The sequence below is a fragment of the Gavia stellata genome, chromosome 26, assembly GCF_030936135.1.
Source record: "Gavia stellata isolate bGavSte3 chromosome 26, bGavSte3.hap2, whole genome shotgun sequence".
In the NCBI taxonomy this organism is placed as follows: domain Eukaryota; kingdom Metazoa; phylum Chordata; class Aves; order Gaviiformes; family Gaviidae; genus Gavia; species Gavia stellata.
Genome location: NC_082619.1, coordinates 7,231,988 through 7,255,166, shown reverse-complemented (window position 1 = coordinate 7,255,166; position 23,179 = coordinate 7,231,988). Strand labels below are relative to the sequence as shown.

Below are 23,179 nucleotides of genomic sequence, written 5' to 3'. Positions count from 1 at the left end.
TTGTAGAAAAGAAGACAACCGACAGAAAGGCGATGCAACAAGAACGACAAACAGTTCTTGGTTTTTTCCTATATTGCCCCTCCCCGAAGCAGGAATATTCACCCACTTTGGCTTTCCCTCCCCACTCCCCAAAAATGTTTAAAATCCTCAAATCCTCGGGAGTACTGTCATTTCCTGAACTGTCAGTTTGTGTGCGAATAACACAGAAACTGAAGGGATCCATTTGATAATATTTTTTCTAAACAGCAAGGGATGGGGAGGGGTTTGTTTTTTTTTTAAGTGAGCTACATTTTTCTGGCTTTCTTAAAACTCAGAATTTCACCCCAAAAAAGCCTGTCTTGGAGCTTTCAGGAAAAAAAAAAACCCATCCTTCTCTGAACCAAACTTTTTAGGTTTCAGCCAAAAGTTTGCCTCTTTTACCACCCTCTCTCCCAACATCCTCAAAGCATCAAATCTGAGTTGTTCTTTAAAAATAAAAAAAAAAAAAACGAACAACAAAAATAACAGCAAAAATATAAAAGAACCAACAGAAAAAGTCCCATTGACTCTCCAAAATGACACGGGGTGATCCTCCGCCCCGGCCGGCCGTCTTCACTCATCGGCATCCGGCTTGACGTCCAGCATGGCGTGGAGCTCCTCGGGTGTGTAGCCCAGAAGGCTCTGCAGGTCGCAGACGAAACGGTAGACGTAGCGTTTCCCGGCCGTCTTGTGGATGATGTTCTTGTCGTAGTAGTAGCGCAAGCCGCGGCTCAGCTTCTCGTAGTTCATCTTGGGTTTGTTTTTCCTCTTGCCCCATCGCCTGGCCACCTGGGAGAGGGGTGGGAAGAGTCAAGGGAGGGATGCACATCGCAGGGAAGGGAAGGAAAAATCAATCTGACTTGGTTGGGCAGCCATCGGCAAGCAGCACTGCCAGACACAAGGGAAGGGAGAGGACTTTCCTCATCTTTAAGATTGACACAGATGGGTCACAAGCATTACAGTTTGGGAAAACCAACCTCCGTGCAATGGCAGAACATTGCAGAGGACTCTATGAAGATACGTAAGTCAGAGAAGGGAAGGAACATCCCATCTGTTCTCCAAAATCAGCGGGAAGCCCCCCCTCTCACCTGTGCACATCTTATTTGAAGAGCTTTGGCACTATGCTTCTCTCTATGGTGTTTTAGCTACTTCCCACCAACTTTGGGCACAAATTACTGCTCCCCAGGTATTACTGCAGCCCAATTTTTAACAAGTTTTCAGCTGGGCTCTAATTCATTGTTTTCCCCTACACATACCCAAGGCCAGAACAACGTGACTACCCAAATCTCAGCCCTGAAGGGAGGAAGGGAGGGTTATCCACACCAATATTTCAGAGGAATTTGGGCTGTGCACTTAATTCCAGGGCACTCTACCTCGTCTGGGTCGGAAAGCTTGAATTCCCAGCCATCGCCCGTCCAGCTGATGAAGGACTGACAGGACTTGTCAGTGAGCAGTTCCAGCAGGAATTGCCACAGTTGGATGGGTCCACTGCCTAGAAAGACAAAGGAAACATGAGACATTAATACCAGGAAAAGGACGGCCCCTTCTACCCAGGGTGGGAGGGGGGGAATTCACATGCAAACAGTGCTTACTGAAAAAAATAAAACCTTCTACTATAAAAAAAAAACCCCACCACCATCAGCAGCCACAGGGCAAGATCTGGGCTGAGATGACAGCTTGAGAGTTAAATCCTGCAGGTAAAAGAGCTTCCTATTTGCAGTAAGAGCTGAATATTCATGCACTGGAATGCTTCACTTCGAGTTACATAAATAGGATTATTTTTCTGGCATCCAAACTGTGAGGAGTCATTGTCTTGGCACAAGAGCACCACCATTTCCTCCGTGCCAAAAAGCTGCTGGCCATCGCATGAACTCCGGCAGACTCCCGCTTCCCGACCTTGACTCTTTGCTCCGTCGCTGTTTACCGAGATAAGGGGGGGACCCAGGTATGAAAATTATTTGGCCCCTTTCCAGGGCGTGTTGCTGCAGGAATGGGCTACGCCGGCTCGCACAGCTCAGCGGGCTGCTGGAGCGCGGGGAAGGCAGGGGCTGGCTGGTTTGGCAGGCAGATCTCACCAGCTCAGGACTGGTGGATCTCCCCACCACGGTCTTGGCACAGTCTTAGTAAAACCATAAGCAAACCCCCCCTGCGGCTACTGGTTCCCCTAATCCAGCCAGAAAGGGACGAGGCGGTGCGCAGCATCCTGTGCCAGGTACGTTCAGCCTCTCCTAACAACGCCAGTCTCCATTTTTCCCCTGGGTGCTAATTTTGGCCAACAGCAATTTGCCTCGGGGGCCCGAGCCCGACACACCTAACCTGCAGTACCTGGTGCACCCCGCTGAGAGCCTGCGGCTTCGCAGCCTGGTTTTGGCTGGATTAATGGTGTACGTGGAGTGATTTCGAAATACTTATCTCTTCTTTGTGCTTGTGTCCCAATCAAAGGTAGAGGAGAAGCCCTCAAGCCAAAATCTCTTTGATGAGCAACTTCCAAATGCAGCCGCACCCAAAATACTGCACTTAGCTCTGGGTAACATGTTTCAGGAGAGTTTTTGCCATGTTTTAAACGCAGTTTAGAATATATCACTAATCATAAGAATGGCAATAATAATAATAAACAGAGCCAGAGCTTAGAGGAAATGATTTATCACAAAAAGAATTGCACAGGCTGGATTAGGACGGCAGGCTGGGGTAAACCCGCCTGCTGACAGCAATGAGCACAAGCTTCAAGCAGGGAAAAAAGTTATGTACTCAGAAAAAGGGATGCAGAACAGCCTATTTCCACAAATGACAATGAAGGCTGTCAGAGCTGTGGCTGCGGGTAACCCGCGGAGGGAAGAGAGGGCTGTTCCCCCCTTTTCCACAAGGTTTAAAATGACTCAAAAGCAGACAAGCTGCTGGGGAGGAGGAAATGAGAGAGCTGGCTCCGGGACAGGGGAATCGCTGTGCCCCATCCAGCCCTCCCCAGATTGTTTCCCTCCTGTTATCCCTAAGGAACCGCTCCTGTTACCCCTAAAGAACCGCTCCAGGGTTTTGCAGGCACAGGGTCCTCTGCCAAGCCCTGAGGGTTATCGCACAGCCATGAGCAGGACAAAGCAGGGAGCTCACAGCATCTCTCTGCTTGTAAATGGGAAGACGACACTCAGCAACACTCAGCGGGGAAAAGCTCCAGCCCATCATTCTCGGCAGGAGCTTGCCAAGACTCTGCGACCGCGCTCTCTGGTAGGGATGGAGTTGGGTTATACGCGCCAAAACGAGGGAGGAAATTCAGATGATGCCTTCGCCTCCCATCTGAAAGGGAAGAGCCAAAACCCTGGCCTGAAATGCCACCGCATCTCAAAGCTTGGACCTATTTATAGCAGCGAGCTTTAAATACAGAAAAAACATTGGGCAAAAAGGTTATTTCAGCCACCTGAGGTCCTCCATGGGGAATCGCAAGTGAATTCACATGGGGTCGGTTTCTCTTGGCCCATCTGACTTTACACGAATTCCCTACACACATACAGAGAGCATCCCACACCCAAATGAGGTTAACCGAGGAACAGTCCTAGGAGACAAGACTGAAGCAAGACCAGGTTCATCATCTCGCATTGGTTTCTCTCCTGCCCAACCAAAGAACAAGGATTTTTTTTTTATTCCTTCCCCAAAATAAGATGGATGGAAACCCATCACCTAGGCACCAGGTTCTTGGGGAAGCAACTGCCCTCAAAATACCCCTGGGCCACCCTGGCTCTGCAGGAGCCTTTCGAGGTTCAAGTGTCACTAACCCCGAGCCAAGCGGCCGGTGCAGTTCATGCGTGGTGCTCACGGCTCAGCTGCCAGCTGGCATGGAGAGGTGTCGGGAAACCCAGCAATTTCTCGCCCTCTCTCCAGCAAGCGAGGTAGGGCTCCTGCCGTTGTGCCGGGTGCCGCTCTGCTGGGTATTTTGGGATTTTGAAGGAAGCAGTGTCATCTTTGCAACTGGGATTCCCAAGGTCTATTCCGAGCTGCCTGCGGGACACGCGTAAAACCCCAAATTCCTCTGTGTTGGACAAGCAATTATGTCAAGAATGTGTTTACTGCAGGGCTCGCAGGCACGTCTCGGCTCCTATAAACACACGCCCCGCCAAAGGGGAAGGCAGCAGGGGCCCTGCAGATGTGCCGCTGCCGCTGGGGCACGACTCCGAAATGTCAGCGAGGCAGGCGATGCACGAGGTGGCAGGAACCAAACCCCGGCACATGCACGAGCCTGCGTGCACAAAAACAGCTCTGGGGACACCACAGGGTAGAAGGTGAAATGATCAGGGCAGGGGTGCTGGAGGTCCATGCATCATCTGGTGGGCCAGTACAGCTGTAATTAGTGCTGGGAGGGCTATCTTCAGAAATGAGCTTCTTTTGCCCGCTCTGCAGACCAGCAAGGAGCAGGGAGTTGTTTTTCCCAATGCCTAAAGGATTTCAAGGGGACCCTTGGCTCACACAGAGGCGACCCCCCAACACCGCATCCCCAAAGCTATCAGGGCAAGCATGAAGCTGCCGGGCTTGTCTCCACACCCCAAACCTCCGCCCCTGCAGGAGCTGGGAGCAGCGCCCATTTTCCATCCTTTCTGCTTCAACCCCTCCGCTCATCCCCGGCCGGGGCTGGAAATCCCCACCGCGACGCCTGGTCCAGATCAATTCATGGTACAAACACGCACAGCCACACCGACTGCCCCAAGGCCGGCGTAGCTTGGCGAGTGTACTCCACCGTGCAATCTGTTGCCTTGGTTATCTCCAAAAACAACCACCACTGGAGTGTTCTTGTAGCCTTTTTTCAGATGCAGCCCCAAGCGTGGGGTGGAGGGACACAAGCCACCCTTTACGGTGCTGGTCCCAGCCACACGCATCCAGGGGCTTCCCAGAGCAAGCCCAGCCCCGGCTGGGGAACGGGGGCAGCCCCCGCTCCCCAAAAGACAAGGCAAGGACTCAGAGGGTGGTGGGTTGTCCTCCCGCCCCGCCATGACCTCTGGCACCCGTGAAGGCTGCTAAGAATAGTCCCCGCCGGAGGGGCTCGCCTGCCCGACAGGGCCACAATGGGGGCCCTGTCTGGCCTCGGTGGCACTGAACAGGGTCCTTCAGCAGGGAGTGTCACACCGCAGGAATTCTCCCGCGTCAGGGGGAAAATATGCCTCTTAAGCCGGATGACAGCCGGCTGCTACAGCAGGATCCGCTGACTGAGCGGTGCCTCCTTGGCACCGGTCCTCTGATGGCACCCATGGGTGTCCCCAGAGCAAAGGGTTTGGTGCCATGCCATCCCTGTGCTATCCTCCCTTGCTCGGGACTGGAGGTCCCCTACCACCTTCCTACCCAGTGGCTCTGGAGGGGTTTGAAACCAAAATATGCACAACGGCCACTTTCACTGTTGCGGTGATGGCAGTACCACCCGGCTGGGGCAGACGGGCATCTGTGCCGTACCCAGGAAGGCACAGCCCGAAACACGTCATCCCCACTCTCTCTCGAGACGGTTTCACACCCCCACCCCTCTCAACGGCCTCTGTTTTGTTTTCCTTCTTTCAAACAACACAAAAAGAAGAAAAAAAAAACCCCACTGAAAAAAAAAAAGCGGCGCACCTATGCTTTTCGCTCTGTGGTTTGTGGTTCCAACCCAACAAAACAATTGGGCATAGCAACATCTCCAAAACAGCCTTCGCCTCACTCACGTGCCTGCCCTCCCTGAGTCCCCTTCAATGACACTGTGGTGCTGGAGGTCCCCAATCCCCCCCGCTCCATTGGGGTCGGGGACAGCAAAGCTCATCCCCATCACTCCCTTGTTAGACCAAGCCCAACCGCCTCCTCCCCGGCTCTTGCCCAGACTGGCGCAGATAGTCACGCCAACGTGAAGTGCCAGCTTTGCATGGGTGGGAGGGCAGCGGTGGAGCTCGGATGGAAGCGTCTCCGAAGAGCAGGCATGAAGAAAGCAGGGAAGAACCAGAAAGCACCCTCCTTGGGGAGGCACGTGCTTTTGGCCATGCTTAGAGACAGGAGAGCAGCCAGGCGGGCCACTCTAGGCCAGTTCGGTTTTCCTGGTGCATCTCCTCTGTTTTGAGGAAGAACATGCTGGGAGGACTGGTCTCACTCCCGAGGCATCGGGCAAAGCGCAAAGCGTTTCGTGAGCTTCACATCTCCCCCTGAAGGTGGTCCTGCAGGCCAAGAGGTGCCGTGCAATGCTCCAGCTCGTTGCTCGAAGGAGGGACTAAGCCACAGTTGCTGCTTTGCCATCGCCCCCGGGCTGCTGAGAAGCCGCTGCCTGCGGCTGCAGCAGCTCTGGTGAGAGCTGAGCTGCCGTCACAGTTGGGCAGCGTTGCGTGGGGCTGATTTCACTGTCATTTGCACATGTCTGGCAGGTGGAGCAGGAGCCACTGAACCAGCCTAGAGCCCCACCCTCGAGCTCCCCACCCTGCGGAGGCGAAATGGGTTGCTGAGCCCATGCGGGCTCTTCACCGGAGGCAGAAAGCAGGCAGGAGCCGCTGGCTGATGACTAGAAGTCACCCTGCAAGGGCAGGTAGAGGGTATGACCCAGAACGAGCAAGCTAACAACATCCCCTGCATTGCACAGGTGCTGGAGGTGCTGCTGTGCTGCTTCTGATTGCTGGGGCAGCTGACTGCATCTCCACATTCCCCTAATTCATGATACAAGTGGCTACGGATACCCATACAGACACACTTCTCCAGAAGTGCAGGCAAGCAGGCAGGAAGGACGCTGATGTTTCTAGGAAAGCTACTGCACTGGATGTCAAGGACAGCCAGATCACCGGACCGTGGTGGGAAGAGGGGCCAGGAAGGCAGCTGCTGGCAGATTTTTGGATGCCGATGACCACGGCAAGTCCAGGGAGCTCACTGGTGGAAGCCTCAGGCCAGCAGCACAGGCAACAAGAAGAAGAGGGGAAGCAGCACACAAGCTCTCTTGAAAGAGACCCACTTTCTTTGCCACCGACTTGTCTTTCTTGCAAAACAGCAGCTGCATGCTTTCACTTCTGTGTCACAGATAAGCATCGCTCAGAAACGGAGGCTTGTCAAAGGCTTCAGGCTCTGCAGCGCAGACAATTCAGACAGGGCAGATGGGTTTAACAGGCAAATTTGGGCCCTATCAACATGGTACAGCGAATGCTGACAGAGAGGATCAGGGCTGGATCTGGCCTAGGCAAAATGGTTTGGTAGACAGAAGCACTCCTGGGTGCTCGGGTGAGATAGCATCTCAGAGAGGTCGGCTATTCCCTGCACTACTTTCTGTCATTTTAAGGGCAGCATGATAATGAAGATAGCATCAAACTCGATAAGAGAGAGACTCAGGTCATGTGTGATATTAGCTGGGATGGGGACATTAACTCTTTAGGTGCTGAGATTGTCTATAAAGGCATCAGCAGCTTCTTAATCAGGTCCATAAAAAAGGACAGCATCGCAAATGCAAAACCAGCCTTGCAGATGAGGGATCAAGGTTTGGTTTGCACTTGCTTCACCTTTCCTGTCCCTCTTTCCTCCCTTCACCTCTCAAACACGAGGGGAATCGCTCTGCTCTGTCTATTCAGCTATGTGGAGCTGCAGCTCGGCACATCACAGCTCCGGTGTTGTGGCAATGCAGACAACACCGTGAGATGGAAAGCCCCGGCCTGCAGAGACGATGCTGAGGTCCTACGTACCACAAAGCAAACAAACACCACGTCTTGGCTATAAACCCACGCAGGTGCTTTGGGGCGCTCAAGAAAAGCCAAAAACAATTCAGCCCTGAGTGGCTATCACCAACCACAGCGGCAGAGGGAGGGTCTGAACCTCCGCTGGACATGCATCACTAGGAGGGCAGCAGCACAAGTAGGTCAGCGTAGCGGAAAAAATTAATATAGGACAGAAAGGCCAAAGACCAGTGCAGTCAGACCCACACCACCTGCCCTCTGCGTGTGCTGCAAGCTTCTCTGCTACAGACCGTCTGTGTTTATCCACGCGATGTCAGGTCTGATGAAGGATGATGGCGACCATGGTACCCATCGGAGGCAGTGGCTTGCAGGATCCAGCTATGGCACAGCCCCAGGCAGGGCTGCAGGTGGCACGGAGGCAAAGCTGAGCTTGATTTAGCCCAGCTGGGCTCAGGTACAGAGGGATCTGTGCCCATGTGCCAGCGTGCACCTAGCACGAGCCACCTGCCCACACCAAACACTGCGCTGCTGCATGAACAAGGGAGCTTACACTGAGCTCAGCTAAGCCAACATGAGGTTTAGCACATCTGCCCGCAGAGAAGATGCATCCTGACACACCACTTGCCTAATTTTAATAGATGCATTCTGTCTCTGTTTCCTAGGTCATGTCAAAAAAAAAGATCTGGCTTAATGTAAGACTCAAGCTGGCCAAGCTTTGAGAGCTGGCGCCAAAATCAGAGGTGTCCAGAGCTGGCCCTCCCTGCAGCTATGGAAACTGAAGTTCACCAACTCCTGAGCAGTTACATTTCTCCTTCAAAAAAGATAAGAAAATTGCATCAACCTCTATCTGAGCAACCATGGCAACTTGTTAAATTAGGTCAAGATGCGGGGGCAGATAACGCAGCTTTGAAAAGCTGCTTGCGAGCTGGGTGAAGAACACATCAAACGCAAATGGAGCTTCCGCCAAAATGCACCTTCTCACCAAAGCATGCGCCTCCTAGGGCAGATACCATCAGAGATCTGCCGCGGCTGCGATAAAGCACTGTGCCACCTCCCTGGGCCACCAGCAAAATAGGCCCTTGATAACAAAACCTGAACAATATTGTCAAGTTCTTAAAGTCAATCCAGAGAGCCCTGGAGATGAAGGACTCCCAGGCTTCACCCTTCCAGCCCTAAAAGGTGCACACCATGGCATGTCTGTTGGGTTCTCCACTGGCTGGTGACTGGTGTTGGATGTGTGCTCGTGGCATCGTCTGAGTGAGAAAAGGAAAGCAGGGGTCCTGGCCGCTTTGGGACCCTGGGCTGGTAATCCCCTGCTCTGCTCGTTTGGAGGCTCCACCTCCTCACTAGAGCTGCAGAGCCCAGACTTTAAGTTCCTCTGCTCTAGCTGCTAGACAGCACTTCCTCCCCTGAGTAAAGTAAAAGTAATGTAAAGCAAAGCAAAAAAAGAAGGACCTAGGAGTTCTGCCTGAGAGTCCCCACTCTCTTTGCTCAGCTGGCCCGAGAAAGAAGTCCAGCACTTCTAAGTGGCCAGCCTGGATTTTTTTTTTCTTTTTTGCAGAAATACACTAATACAAAACAGTTTTGAGAATGCCCAGCTCTCCTACAGTTTGTAATGCAACATGTTCTCACTTGCTCTCGCTGTGACCTGCTTTCACAGCAACCTGGCTTCACTTTGCACCCATGTTGGGTTCCCTTTGCACAGAAAACGTAAGGTGCTGACAGGTCAGTAGGCTTTAAAAAGGGACAGAGGACATCTCTGGAGTCACATGCCTGCAAAGATCATCTGTTCAAAGATCGTTCCCAATGGTAAATGCAGGTTGTGGCGGTCTGAGGACTGAATTATTGCTTAGCAGCCTTCAAAGCAAGCAAGCAGTGCTCCAGCCCAAGGATTTCCAAGTGACTGCTGATTCTGGAAACCTCTGATTTTCCTCTCCCCATTTAAAGTTTCTCAAGTGAAGCAATGCAAAAAAAAAATCAGGCGCTCCCACTTATTGATCACACCGAAATGCCTGGGCCAAGGGATTATCTTCCCGGCTCAAAACGGGGTTTGAAATGAGGCAAGGGAAAAAGTTACGCAGAGCAAAGCGTTTGGAAGTGTGCTCTGGCATTGCATTAACCGAAGTCTCCCCTTCCTGGCGGCATGAGTCCAAGGACACTCTTTGGGGTGCTAATACTCCTTGGCAAAACACAGGGTCCAGCCTCCGACTTCGGCTCCTCGCTCATGGAGGGAGCTGGGAACGCCGCCTCTCTACGGGGGCGGCTCTCTTCTGTGAGCTACAGCAAACATGGAGGGAAACATCCAGCTTGGAAAATAAAGCTCCCAGTTTTGCCAGTGCCTCCGTGCCTCAGTCTCCCCAGCCGTTAAAACGCAACCAACGCTCCTGCCCAGGCACTGGGGACCCAAAACACTTCCACAGGCCGTAGTGAAAGGCGTTATCAGGAGAAAACAGGAATAAAAATTGCAAGTTGTGCTCACTGGTCTCTTTTTCTTAGGAACATCAACTTCCGTGGCACAGCAGAGGACGGTGTCTCGGGGCACGGCCCCTCCTACCACTCATGCCTCTCCCCACCACATCCCCCCAGCCGAAAACCATTCAGGAATAGCAAAGCACACTTTTATTTTGCATAGACTTGGTTGCAACAGCCTCATTCAGCAGGCAGGGCTGAGCTTTCTTTCTAACTAAAGCTACAGCAACAAACCACTTCCTTTTTTACACATAGCTCCTAAAATTATCTCTCCACCTCTCCTCCTCTCTGCATCTCTCCCCCCCTTACAAAAAACTAGATATCAGCCCGAAGATGAGCTGTGCGTGGGAGGAGATTTCAGGGACAGTCGCACCTCAGGATCTGCTCTGAACCTTTTGATGATCTTTATCTGCACAAACTATTTCCACCGCTTGGCTCCTCCAGGCCACAGCTGCTACCAGCTGGGGCAGGAGAGATCAGTATGTGCGAGGGAAAGGGGAACTGGCAGGAGGCTACCCTGCAAATTTTACTTACAGTACAGGGAAAAGACATGGCACAGAAGGGCTGGAAAGGATCATCTCAATTTTAGCTGGAAGCCCTATCCCACCAGGTTTCTCTCCATGGAGATGCCAGCTTGCTGGAGGGCTGTCATATAAAAAGCCGGAGTTTCCATGGCCTATCACCTTCTCATCTCTCCCAGTGCAGGGAATGGAAAATGTTTGGGTCTGCTTTGGCATCATCCCATCCCTGCCTCGCACCAAGGTAAAGAGCAAAACCAAGTGCTTCCTCCATGCCAAAAGGGGAGAAGATCATTTCACGTCACACAGAGCAATGCCAGAAATTCAGCCACTCCTGCCCGAGGTGGGAAACCACAAGCAAGTGGCCAGCACGTTGCATAAAAGTGTCGGAGGAGGAAACGAGGGCTCTCTACTACCTTATGTTCTCAGCAATACAAACCAGACACCAGTTCCTACCAGACCCAAGCAGGTGGCACCCAGGCGTAAATGAAAATGCAAGGCATCAAATGCCCGGCGCTCAGCCAGGTCCTACATCCTCCATGAGGTTTGGAGTGCCCACGCTTGAAGGACATGCGGCCTTGGGGGGCTGCATGCTCTCAGGTGTGCCTGCATACATGTGGCTGACCCCAGGGGCACCCCAAAATCCCTCACTCACAGACCACTGAGCCAGCGACGCAGCCATTGGGCAACCCAGAGACCCTGAAGGCTCTGCCCTCCACCGATGGAGAGGCTCTACCCAAGACGCTCAGCAAAGGGGTGGTTTCCTGAGGAGCGTGACCCTACCTGTGTAGCCAGCAAGGGCAGCAGCAGGAATGACAGGCTTGTCCTTGTTCATATCGGCCCGATCTCGAACATAGTCCTTGAAGGTGCCCTTGGGCTTGTGGTTGGGCAGGGCGGCGGGGTAGTCCTCCGAGTCAAAGCTGTCGTAGGAGGGGACACGCTGCAGGCTCTGGAAGGAGGACTGGCTGCTCCAGGACTGCGTCAGCCGGTCGCAGCTGTCATAGCTCTCTATGCTCTCGAAGGAGTCCTGGCCGCCCAGTTTACCTGACGAGAAGGAAGGGCATGTGAGATGTGCCTGGCCAGCACAGGGATGCTTTAGCTTGCCACGGCTGGGAGAAGGATGCTTCACCTGCCTGCTGCACAGGCAGAAAGCAGCCAGGCAAATGTTGCTGTCCCACCATGCCTCATCTCCAAACAAACTAGAAAGTACGGCCTGAAACTGGGATGCTTCTGCTACCTTTGTAATTCAGAGCAGGGCTATCAGAGGCCCAGAGAAGTTCAGGCAGGAAAGCAAGGCAGAGTCAGGGGAAAAACCCAATCTCCTGACTCTCTACCCAAGACTGATGCCTGGGGCTAACTGGAAATCGTCCTCTGTTTTAAAAAGGCAATGGCAAAGAAATAATCCATTTTAGACAGATATTTAAGGCTCAGTTCAGGTGCCAGGACCTCTTGCTCTTGCTGCTGAAAGACAGGGATCTCCAATAAGTCCCATGTTATATCTGCCAGCCCTATATAAACTCTGCTCAGGCATATTCAAGGACACTGGACACCCAGCTTCTTTACTTTTGACGTTTCCTACAAAACTGCACAGCAGCCTTTTATTGCCATATGTTACAACCAGCTTCCACCCTCAAATCCCCAAACAGCAGCAGATTTGATGGAGGAGGAGGAGAGCAAAAGGCTGAGAGCTCAAACAGCTATTTTTCCAGTTCTGGTAAGGTGAGCACAGCTGGGTTGTATCAAGGCTACTCTCTGGGGTATTTTTAGTAAAGACCAGAACATGAGAGGCCAGATCCTCAGCAGTGCTATGCTGATTTACACCCATTAGAGACAGCGTAAGTATACCCTCTGTACTTAAAACAGAGAGCTAAAAACGGATCCAAAGAACAAACTGAAATTGCTCTCTCTGATCTCCCATACGCTGTCGATTGCTTAACATCTTTACTGACAAACTAAGAGCGTAACAGGATCATTCAAGTTCACTAATTTCCCAAACTGGGCTAAAAACAGCTGCTGGGATTGTGCAAGAACTCCTGGAGAAATTTCCATTGGCAGAGCTACCCACAGCTTGGGCCCAGATAGTAAATCACAGGGGAATAGGAACATGGAAGGACGCTGGCACGCTCGCCCAAATATTTGTTGTGTTGTAGTTTGAAGAGCGGTTGCTGTGAAAAGACTCAACTACCGTAGGCTCTGCCCTGATTGCTGGCCCAGAATCATTTGAAATTTGGAGCCATTGGCTTGATTCTACTGGTAATATCCATGCTTCAAACTGGTTTTATTTTTTTCTTTTAGTTTTTTGGGAATTTCACAGGATACACTTCAATCACTTCCTGAATCCTGCAAGGGGAAAATTAACACCGCTTTGTCTATGTTTATTAATTGGCATAACCACTTCCCCTGACAAGTCCTGCGGCACAAGCTCGTTTAGAAAAGGCATTAAAAATCTGCCAGATGAATAGCCACAATGTCAGAGAGGTGAATTGGGTCATTTCATTGAAAATTCTCCTAAATTTGACCTAGCTGGAAAAATAACGCCTTGCACCTACTCAGGAGAAACTTGTTAAGAGTTTGGCAGCTACACTTTCCAACCAGACGTCCTCACTGATAAAGCAGAGTGAAACAACTCCCATGGGACCACAAAATTCACTCCTAAAGTCCACACAACAAAAGGCAAAACACGACTGTCTGGAAAATCTTCATCCTGAATTTCCCACTGCTGAAGCGCTTGACTTTGCGACAGACTAACCTTTTAATACAGTGGAAGGTAAAGACATACATAAATATAAATAAACTGGACTCTGCTTTATATTAAGGCTTCTTTATACCACTCTGGGAGGATTAACGCCACCCAAAGGCCCTTCTACATGGCTGAAATGTAGTGTTAGTGTAAGCACGGCCGCAGCCTGTTGCGTTTCTTCAATTGCAATCAGTATGTTAAAGTGTTTGCCAACACCAGGGGCCCTTGGTCCCCAATGCTGAGTTAAGGGCTCTTTCTTCCCTCCCCTGGAGCCTTTTTAGGCTTGCCAGTGAGAACATGCTAAAGGTACAATTGCAAAAGCACGCCTGAATCATTGCATTTCAATGAGAATTACTATGAAATCACCTATGTTAAAGAAAAGGTCAAGAAAAGGGAAAGACACTGATGAAAGATAGCGAGAGAAACAACCCCAGAAAGGGGAGCTTACCTAAAATTATAACACTGCTGCCCTTTTGGCTCACCGTATCGTCCAAGTCATCTCTCTCATATTACACTCAGCCAGCAGCAGAAGCAGAGGTAGTAATACAAATAATAACTTCCCTGTCATTAGCTCTCCCAGCTTGGAAAAAGAATGAGAAACTTAAAATGAGCTCCACTGAGCAACGCAAATGCGATGCAGACCTGCAAAGGGGCTCTGGCTTTCACAGGGAGCCAGCACATCTTCAGCGCTCGTAGCTGGATGAATGGGTTTAAATGTTCAACATCAAACCTGGCTCACAGCAACACGTCACTATAATGAATTTTAGGCATGGGGACACCTGGATTCTATTCAGGGCGTGATCGCAGGCAGGCCAGATCTCTTCCCCGTGCCTCAGGTTCCCTACCTAGAATCAGGAGATAATGATACCCCTTTGCAAGTGACTTTGAGCTCTGTGGATTCAACTTTTGCTTTGAATATATACTGTGAGCCAGATCCTCAGCCTTGCATTAAGCAATGTAATTACAAAGTAGTCGGGCATCTGGGCCCCATGTGTTCAGAATTTAATAACATTAATTGAAAAGGCATTTGGGCTCAGATCCTCAAAAGTGTTTAGGTGTTTAAATCCCATCATCTCAAACAGGAATCATGTACCTATAACTCTTTGGAGATGTAGGGCTGTAGCACAAGGATTCAGGGGGTCCTTCAGCTCTGTCGCCGACATCTGCATCTCCTAACAAAGCACAGGGCTTGGGTTCATCAGAACAGATTATCAGTTCAAGCAAACAGCCATCAAAATCAATGGAGATAACGGATAAAGACCTTGGATCACCAAGTGTAAAACCCTTCAGAGCCTTGGACAGCAATTCCTGATGAGAACCTGTGAAGGATTTGTGGGGTTTTGCCTGGTCTTCTAGGAAAATGAGATTTATACAACCACACAGCAGTCTGTACTCCCTAATAACCTTAAAGCCTATTTCAACTTCACTCAACTTTGACATCAAAGTACAGAGCCAGAAATGCTACATTTTTGCAGATGTTGTAAAAACAGGCAGCAGAGTAGAGAAAAGGAAGACCTTCTTCATGTTTTCCCCAGACAGAAAGGCAGGGAGGGCCCAAAGCCATCAGGGAATCCATCTGGGAGTTCAATCTCATAAGATACACGGCTTCGTTACTGGCATTGCATGGTGCCCTGATGGCCTTGGTCCCCCCAAAGTACATCTCCTACAGCGGGGAAGGAAGCGCTTATGTTGATATAGGTAGAGGTGGCAAGAACCCAAGCAAACCCTGGGAGATGCCCCACTTTACCTCGACTGGCACGTCCCATGCACATGTTATCTGGCATTACTACTTCTTGCTTGATTGTGAAGTAGTCTGTCTGCAGGGAGTCCGTCTGGACTGGGTCACGCAGGATGACTGAGGGATAGTCGTTCTCGTACTTGAGGGACAGGAGCTCTTCCGAGCTGATGGGATGGAGGGTCTGGTAGGACTCTGTGATGAAGCTGGGCTCAGAGAACTCAGAGGGAGGCACACACTGTGCATGCTCGATGCCATAACCTGCCGGCATAACGGGAGGTCAGAAAGCAACCCAAACACAAGCAGCTCAAAGAAACCAGAGCGTTGCTCACTCCCCCTCCAGTCTCCCACAGCACGGTGAGATTTGAGGTCTGCAGTGCAAGAGGAGACTGCCTTTGGATATAAAATACCTGGCACTACTGGGCACCGATTTTGAGTAAGGTTTCTAAAAGCTACAGAGATGGTGTCTTGTAATTGCAGCAATTTAAAAAAATAAGACACCCTCAACCACCATCAATGTGCATTACGCCAAACTCCTCTCAAGCAAGCTGCTAGCAGGAAAAAGCTGGAAAATCATGAAGAGCATAGTCTCAGCAAAGGAGATATAGGGCAAAGAAGTTTCATTGATGATTGTAATAGATGAATCACTTCCACGGTCACCTCTCCTCACTGGCCAGAGCCTGGAATCCCAATTCAGGTGAGTTGGGTTTTTTTGCTGGTTCATGAAATACATCACAGATTTCAAACGCCTTTAAAGAACATCTCCAAACCAATGGCAATGGGAAGTGTGGGGGCCTAGATTGATGACTCATCTCTTTCCTTGCTAGGCTCCTACCTAGCAGTTCAGAATTAAGCCTCCTTCCCCCCACACCCTCCCTCTTTCTTAGTAAGTTTTTTAAAATTCCCAGTGTTCTGGGGTGTTGAGGTCACTTTTCAGGTCCGCTGAGCTACAGCTTCAAACAAATAGTGCTTATAAAGTCAGATTATGGCATCTCAAGGCAGTCCCCAGAAAATAAAGGTGGCTTCTAAATAAACCCAAAACACTAGGAAAGACAAAATTACACACTTTGCACGCTCTGCCAAGACAGAGCAACAACTGCATGGTGCAGTGCTCACGTGATGCAGACAAACCTCTAATAGGTGGCACTTTCATGCCTGGAAGCACCAGAATGATACGGATAATTGAGACTTACTAATGAAGTAGTCTGAAGTATAGCGGGATTCTGGATATGTTGTATTCACTCCATTTGCTGGGTACGGTTTTACCTCTTCTGCAAAGAGAAAAGGAAGGAAATGTCACATGTCCATAGGCATATCGTGCTTCGCAAGACTTGCTGTAATGCAGAGAGGTCTGAACTTCCTAAAATGCTCCTCTCTGGGTTAAACTGGGATGTTCAAAGGAACAGAAATGAGATAGGAGCTGAAATCCCACCGAAACAAGTGCTTGATGCACTTGGATTCCTTTGGGAATTCTTGCTGCAGGCATGCCCAAATTTAAACAAAACAAAACAAAACTGAACAGCAACAGCTTTCTCAATCAGAGGCTCCAGGTGGTTCTGAAATACTAATTGCATAATTTCCTTGCTTGCCTTAATTTTTGTCGTCTTTCATTCTCTTGAGGATTGCTTATCACACTTACATGTATGAGCTCCTGAAAAAAACCCACCATACGAGGACAGTTGTTTTCCTGAAAAAGCCCCTATTTTTAGACCAGCAGTAGGTGTGTGCAAGTGAGTGGGTGATGCATACCAAAACCAGCTCCTACAACCCCAAATTAATGCTAATTCCCAGCCCACACAGCACCTTTTACCTGACACCTGATGCAGGCAGGGCATCCCATGCTCAGAAAAGCTTTGTCACACTGACCGTCACCCAACTCCTGATACAGACTCCACAGCGTATATATGGGCAGCACGCAAAATTCTAGCCTTTCTATAGGCATAGTTCACTGAGAAAGAGCACGTATCACATCAAAGCATAGATTCTCCGCTTTCCATCGCTTTTTCCAAGCACTTTGGTACTCCTGGGCTTGGCACTGAATTTGCTTTCCCATGTAAAAGCCACATTGCTCCTACCCTGACCAATTTTTCCATGAACACCTTACTCATTCCAGCACAGCATGTGGGCAGAGATACCGGCATGGGAGATTTTATTTTCTTTGCAGAGGGTAACCAAAATAAAAAACACACAGACAACTCCGCGTTATGTTTATTTCTGCTGAGGCTAAAGAGAAGCGAACCGAAGATAACGCATGTTCGCTTGCAAGGAGCCTAATTTTGGCCCTCTCTCCTGGGGATTGCAGGGTGGAAAATATTCTCTAACAAAAGGAGTTTTTGTGCAAACAGAGAGACCTAATGAGAAACGCTCTTTTCCCCTCCCCACGGTGTCTGCCAAGGGGCAGGGTGGGTGACCACAGAGAAAGAGAGCAACCTTCAGCTATGCTTACAGTTAAGTGGAGGGCACTGCTGACTGCTGGTAACTGAAGAGGTTATTTTAGGAAGAAATTTGGAAAAATATGCCTGAAAATACCCAAATCCATGCAGGGAAAAGTCGCCCATCTGCTGCCGTTTTTAAACCCTGAGCAGCCTGTGGTACATGAGTCACTCTCAGAAAGCGCTCACAAGGGAGGCATGTTAGCAGGAGGGACAGCAAGGTCACAGCCTGTCCCAGCATGACCCGATGCTGGTGGTCACACAGCTATAGGTAAAGGCAAATATTTTGGGGTTAACCACCACTCCCAGCATCAACACCCCCAAGTGATGATGGTGGGTGGCTAGGGAACATGGAAGAGACAGGGACTGGCAAGTTGGACCCTAACTCCATGGGTGAGCCTGGGGAAACCTTGATCTCTTCACGCTTCACATCCCCAGCTGCAAAGTGGAGACAACCATCTCCTCTTGCGTGGGGAGAGATGTGGCAGAGACAATTTTGCACATTATGTTTGTACAGCACCAGCACAAGAGAACCCAGATCTTGTCAGCGCTTTGGAGATGTACTACCAGTAAGACGAGCCCCATGACTTGCAGGGAACAGAAATTAGTCCTTGGTGTGAGGCTGGTTATTTCTTGGAAGCTCTTCTTAGTTACTCTCCACATACTTCACAGATACTGCCCTTCTGGGAAATGTGTTAAGAACCCACCATAGAAGCTAAGGCGCAGATAGCTTATACAAGAAGTGACAAAGTAAAACTGAACACAGAACGGAGATTTCTTGGTTCCCACGGCTACGCCAACAGTGTTGAGACAGAAATTTAGCTTTATTCTTTTTCATCCTTTCGGCAGAAAAGCTGCAACAGGCACAAAGATTTCCAGCTTCTTTGTAAAAGCTCCTCTCTGTCTCAGACCTTTTGCATCCTCATGACTGCAGCACCTGAACACCCGTGTGTGTGTCAAGGCTACAAGAAAACATAATCCCTACTTTACTGTGAAACTACAGCACCAAGTTCATCGCCATGCCTTGGGGAATCTGCAGGAAGGAACTGCAAAGCCAGCTCTGAAGCCTCAGCCAGTACCTGCAGCACATTGCACCCCTCTCCAGTGGGTTACAGCCCAAACAAATGAAGAAGGGTTGCGGGAAGGCAGAGCTGCATTACAAGTGATGGCTTACAGCAAGGAGAAATTGGACTGACCACAAAGTTTTGCTTTGTTTGGTTAAACTGCTTGCTGTTGATATAAGCACTCAATAAAAATTATGCAAAACGAGAAGAACAGTACAGATATAGAGTCAAAGAGCAGAAAAACAGCCTGTCGTACACAGACCCTGGGAAGAGCCATGTTTACCTTTTGCAAACCACAGGTAGCAGTAAAATTAGTAATCAGCAATTAACATCCATTTGTCAATGGTTTCCTGGAAGGCATAACTTTGCTCCCCCTCCCCTTCCTGCCACCAGTACAGACCCGCTGAAAAGCACGCACGGTCAGTATGACAGCACAAGGGATATTCCAGGAAAGCAAATAGCTCTGCACAAAAATGAGCTAGAGACAGAGCCCAGATTTGCTGCTGCTCCTGCTCGTGGCTCAGTTAAACGTGTTAAGCTCTGCGCCCGCTCGTTAGAAAACATCCCAGGTTAAGTGTTGCTTGTGCATCCAGACACTACGAAAATAAGACACCCAAAATCAATGTGTGTGTCCCCAGTCAATAAAAATTAATGCCCTTAAATGCTGGCATGCAGGGACTGGCAGAGATGGCGTCTCCTGTGGGGGGGACAGCCACCCAACAAAATGCCATTACACCTTTTGGGACATGAAACCAAGCAAAGCAGCTTCCAATCACAACTGGGAAATGAGGGTGGAATTTTGGTGGTATTGTTTTACCCAGTTCTACCGAAGGAAGTAGTAAAATTCACAACGGGGGCTGAATGAGCTGAGGAAGAATGCTTTGGAAAATCCCACCGTCGCTTCCAGGCAGGCAGAGTGTTCCTGCCTGCTGTGGATTCCTGCCAAGCGGCCGGTGCAAACACCCTTCCTCTTTCAAGCGGTGCCAGGATTTGCATTGCCCACTATTGGTTGGGATGCCCATTTGAAATCCTACTGGAAAGTTGGGCTTCGAAAGCTGCTTTTATTGGGATTAAAGACTAAGGTGAACACCTCATTGGAGAGCCAGACTGCAAGCCAAGGTCTTTGGAAAGGCCCAAAATCAGGCTCGCCAGGATGGCGTGAGCCATTCACCCTGGAGACTCCAGGACTCACCTTTCTGCAAGATCTCCAGGTGTTCCCAAAGGATATCTCCCACAAAGTCAGGCGCTAGCTCCAGGAAGCACTCCTTGCCCAGGGCGCAGAGGGCAGCTCCGTTCATGCAAAACTTCTGGAAATCCACTCCCTTCAGGCTAAACTCGTTCACCGCCCACATCACCCAGTCCCGCACGTGCGTCTCCGTCCACTGCTGGGGATCTGCACCAAGGGGTTGTAGAAGAGATGCATTAATGAGCAACCACAAGCCACTTCCCCAGGAAAACAGGACACAAACAGTGCTACAGCTGTCCCAGCGGAGAAGCACTTGCATAGCCTCACCCCATAGAGATTGGCAGTCCATTGGCATAAGGGTAAAACGTGGAGAGGGACCACCATACCTACAGTTTGGATCAGTCATATTTGCAGACAAATTTCATACAAGGAACAAGTTTTGGATTTGTTTGGGACTTTTAACAATTCCACCGGTCCTCTGACCCTTTCTCCCACCCTTTTCTCTATTTCGCTTGGTTTCTTCCTGTCATCAGCCTCTGGTAAAGGGTTTCTGCTGCTTCTCCATATAGTGGAGATGACTTGCAAATAGAAGTCCTGGAGCTGCTTCCAAAAGGAGCAGGTCCCCAAAGCTGCAAGAGCAGTCATCCAGCAGAAGTCAGCAGGACAGACAGGCACAATCTGTCAGACAGGTGTAGTTTGCAAGTGGTACTGAAAGGTTTTGCCTGTACGTCCAGATTTTTCCAGCTGAAGCTGCCAAGAAACAAGGCAATACTACCTGAAGAGAATCAATAAAGGAGATGGCAGATGTGGAGAAGGGCATCTTGGCAGGAGGACATGATCTCTGTGTCTGCCACGGCTGCTCAGTGGGAAGCCATGTCTTACCTTTGGGGATTCCCAGCCGCTGTTGCTCTTTTGCGAAGCCGCTGAAGGTGGCTTTCAATGCCTGAGACATCATTTCTTTGCTGCTGGGCGTTAATAAAGGCACATCTGCACATTCCATATCTGAAAGAAGCAGGAGAGAGAAATGGCCATAAGGAAACGGGACCAGGAAAGACGACAGAAGTCCTCGTAACGCAGCAGACATTGAATTGTCAGAAAAACAGAGCAATCCATCTTCACTTTTTTCTTCTGAAATTTTACACCCAGACCTATAAATCTTCACCCTGCAAGTCCACGAGCAGACTTCTTAAATACAAGAAAAATAAGTGTGCTTATAGTAAGCCTGTGCTTAAAGGGCATAGACAAGCCATATCTTAGATAGGTTACATGGTGCACATGGCCTCCCTACGAGTCAACCATGAATATGCTACTGGAAATTTGACGGTGATATCAAAGACCTTTACAGACATCAGCCTGCTGGGCTCCATCACCCCAGGTGGCATCTGGAGCCTGGGAGATAGCTGAACAGCTCCAGACACCAGTGAAGGTAAAGAGTTCTACACCAAGGTGAAGAAGAAAGCAGGGAGAAAAGCATCTCTGAATTACCGCTTCACCTCTGGCATCCTGGTCCAAAGAAAAGCAGGAGGAAAAAAACTAATTTTAAAGAATCACGGACAATCCTGGAAAAAGTAAGTTGACAGCAGGCTGAGGCAGGATGAAATACCAATAGAAAACCCATTTGAGGAGGGAGGGAAAACAAAGAGCTGGAAAATCCCATGTTAGCACAGAGTTACATCATGCACAGCCCATAGCATGGAGCGACGCGATTCAGGGTGAGTCACTGAACAATGCTCAGCCGCCCCCATGGGAGAGCGCAGGGCTAAGCCAAGAGCCGGGCCTTGCAGTAAGTCCTGATGAGAAGCAAAGCTCACTCTTTCTTTCTTTTTTTTTTTTTCCTAATTTATTTGGAAGGAGGCGGATATTTGTAGCCAAAGAGTTTCATAAACAAAAGCAACCGTTCAAAAAAAACCCCAACTCCTCAATCTGGATAAAGGTTTGGCTCTTTTTCATATATTTTAAGCATTCCTGAAAACCATCTTTCGCAGAGAAGGAAAGCCTCATACAACCACCATCTCAGACGACTGAACTTTTATCGGTCTCATATGTTAATCTTCCACCTGAGGCTGGTTTAGCACTGTAGCCTATTGGAAATTTTTCAATGAAAATGTTCTCAGTGGAAAAATGACAACATGCGCAAGCTCTTTTTGGTGTTTTCATGAATGTCTGGATGTAGACATCAAAAGTCAAAGAATTCTCTGTTTTGTGGAAATGCCAGCCACCTCAGCTTACCATCTCTCTAAGTTAATTTCAGCTCTGATTTAATAAGCCATTATACCTGCAAAATGCTGTTGAGTGCTTGTTTCAAGCAGCGTTGAGTGCATCCCTAATGCAACGGCGAGTCAGGGCTGGAGACAGCCACCGAGCACGGGCAGCCCAGTGCAACAACGCTGCTTTCCAGTCTGACCCAGTCTGGGGTTCCTGCTCCACTCAGGTCCTCCACAAGCAAACTCACAGGCATCATTTAAAGTCCAAACAACACAATGCTGGGGTGATTTTGCAAGTGGGAATCTGGGGTTGGGTCAATAAGCCCTCAGGTGTGGCTCTGCAGCACAGGGTGAGGCTGACCACGCTGCAAAGCATCCCCAAATCATCAGCTGAACGTGCCAAATGCAATTCCACTGCCAAACCAAACAGAACCACTTTTCTGTCTCCAACTTTGCACCTTCTACCTATCGTCCTCAAGTAAAAGACTTGCAAGATCACCCCTTCTATTTGCAGCTCCCTCTAACGTTAGTCACCAAAGCACTCAAGTAATGATGTGCACGACTCTTTGCTCAGGTAGGACTAGTAAAACCCCTGACACCGAGCCTCTCGAGACCCGATTCCTCCCCCTAACCCCACCACATAAATCAAGGATTCCCTGCCACAGTGAAAATATCGGGACCTTCGAAAGCAAATAACGCATTCAAAGGCTATTTGGCAAATTACACTTCATTATTTACTGGATTTGGCTGGAGAGGGCACGGAAAAACGAGCAGCCACCCTCACTATCTCTGTTCTCCATCTGCTGCTCTGAGATAACACTGGGAGAAAGTGGTTCAGTGCCCCTTTCCCTTCATCCTCATGTTACATTTTAATGCTTTGCTTTCTGTGCTCTGTGGTTACAGGGACCACCCAGGAATCCGCTCCCCTCCGCCGGCTGGTTAAACGGCAGTTCACTGCTCCCGGGTGCTATGGGAAGATGAGTCAGACTTAGGCTAAGAAAACGTTTCTAACCCCAATTTTTACACTGAATCACTCGTGAAAACCTGTGTGGAGATGACCTCCTTAGGCAAGCCACGAAGAGCAGCAGGGCAAGGTGAAGCGCGTGCAAAATTGTATTTTTATCTCTGCAATATAAGTGAGTACCTATCACCGATCCTGTTTTCTCCTGCAGG

At 49.6% G+C, this 23,179-nt stretch overlaps 1 protein-coding gene across 4 annotated transcripts in view; it reads right to left on the bottom strand.

Annotated features, from left to right (window-relative positions):
- Positions 1-477: 477 nt before the first annotated feature.
- Positions 478-23,179, bottom strand: part of ETS1 (ETS proto-oncogene 1, transcription factor) — a 74,036-nt gene continuing 51,334 nt past the window's right edge. For 2 of the 4 annotated variants that reach the window (XM_059829799.1, XM_059829800.1), the window contains 7 exons: positions 20,685-20,804; positions 19,809-20,009; positions 16,314-16,391; positions 15,133-15,381; positions 11,429-11,689; positions 1,392-1,510; positions 478-807 (listed from right to left, as the gene is read on the bottom strand). In XM_059829799.1, the coding sequence (XP_059685782.1) occupies positions 592-807; positions 1,392-1,510; positions 11,429-11,689; positions 15,133-15,381; positions 16,314-16,391; positions 19,809-20,009; positions 20,685-20,804 (1,244 nt within the window). In that variant the 3' untranslated portion in view covers positions 478-591. The remainder of the gene's footprint in view (positions 808-1,391; positions 1,511-11,428; positions 11,690-15,132; positions 15,382-16,313; positions 16,392-19,808; positions 20,010-20,684; positions 20,805-23,179) is intronic. The other 2 variants (XM_059829801.1, XM_059829802.1) reach the window with 2 other exon arrangements.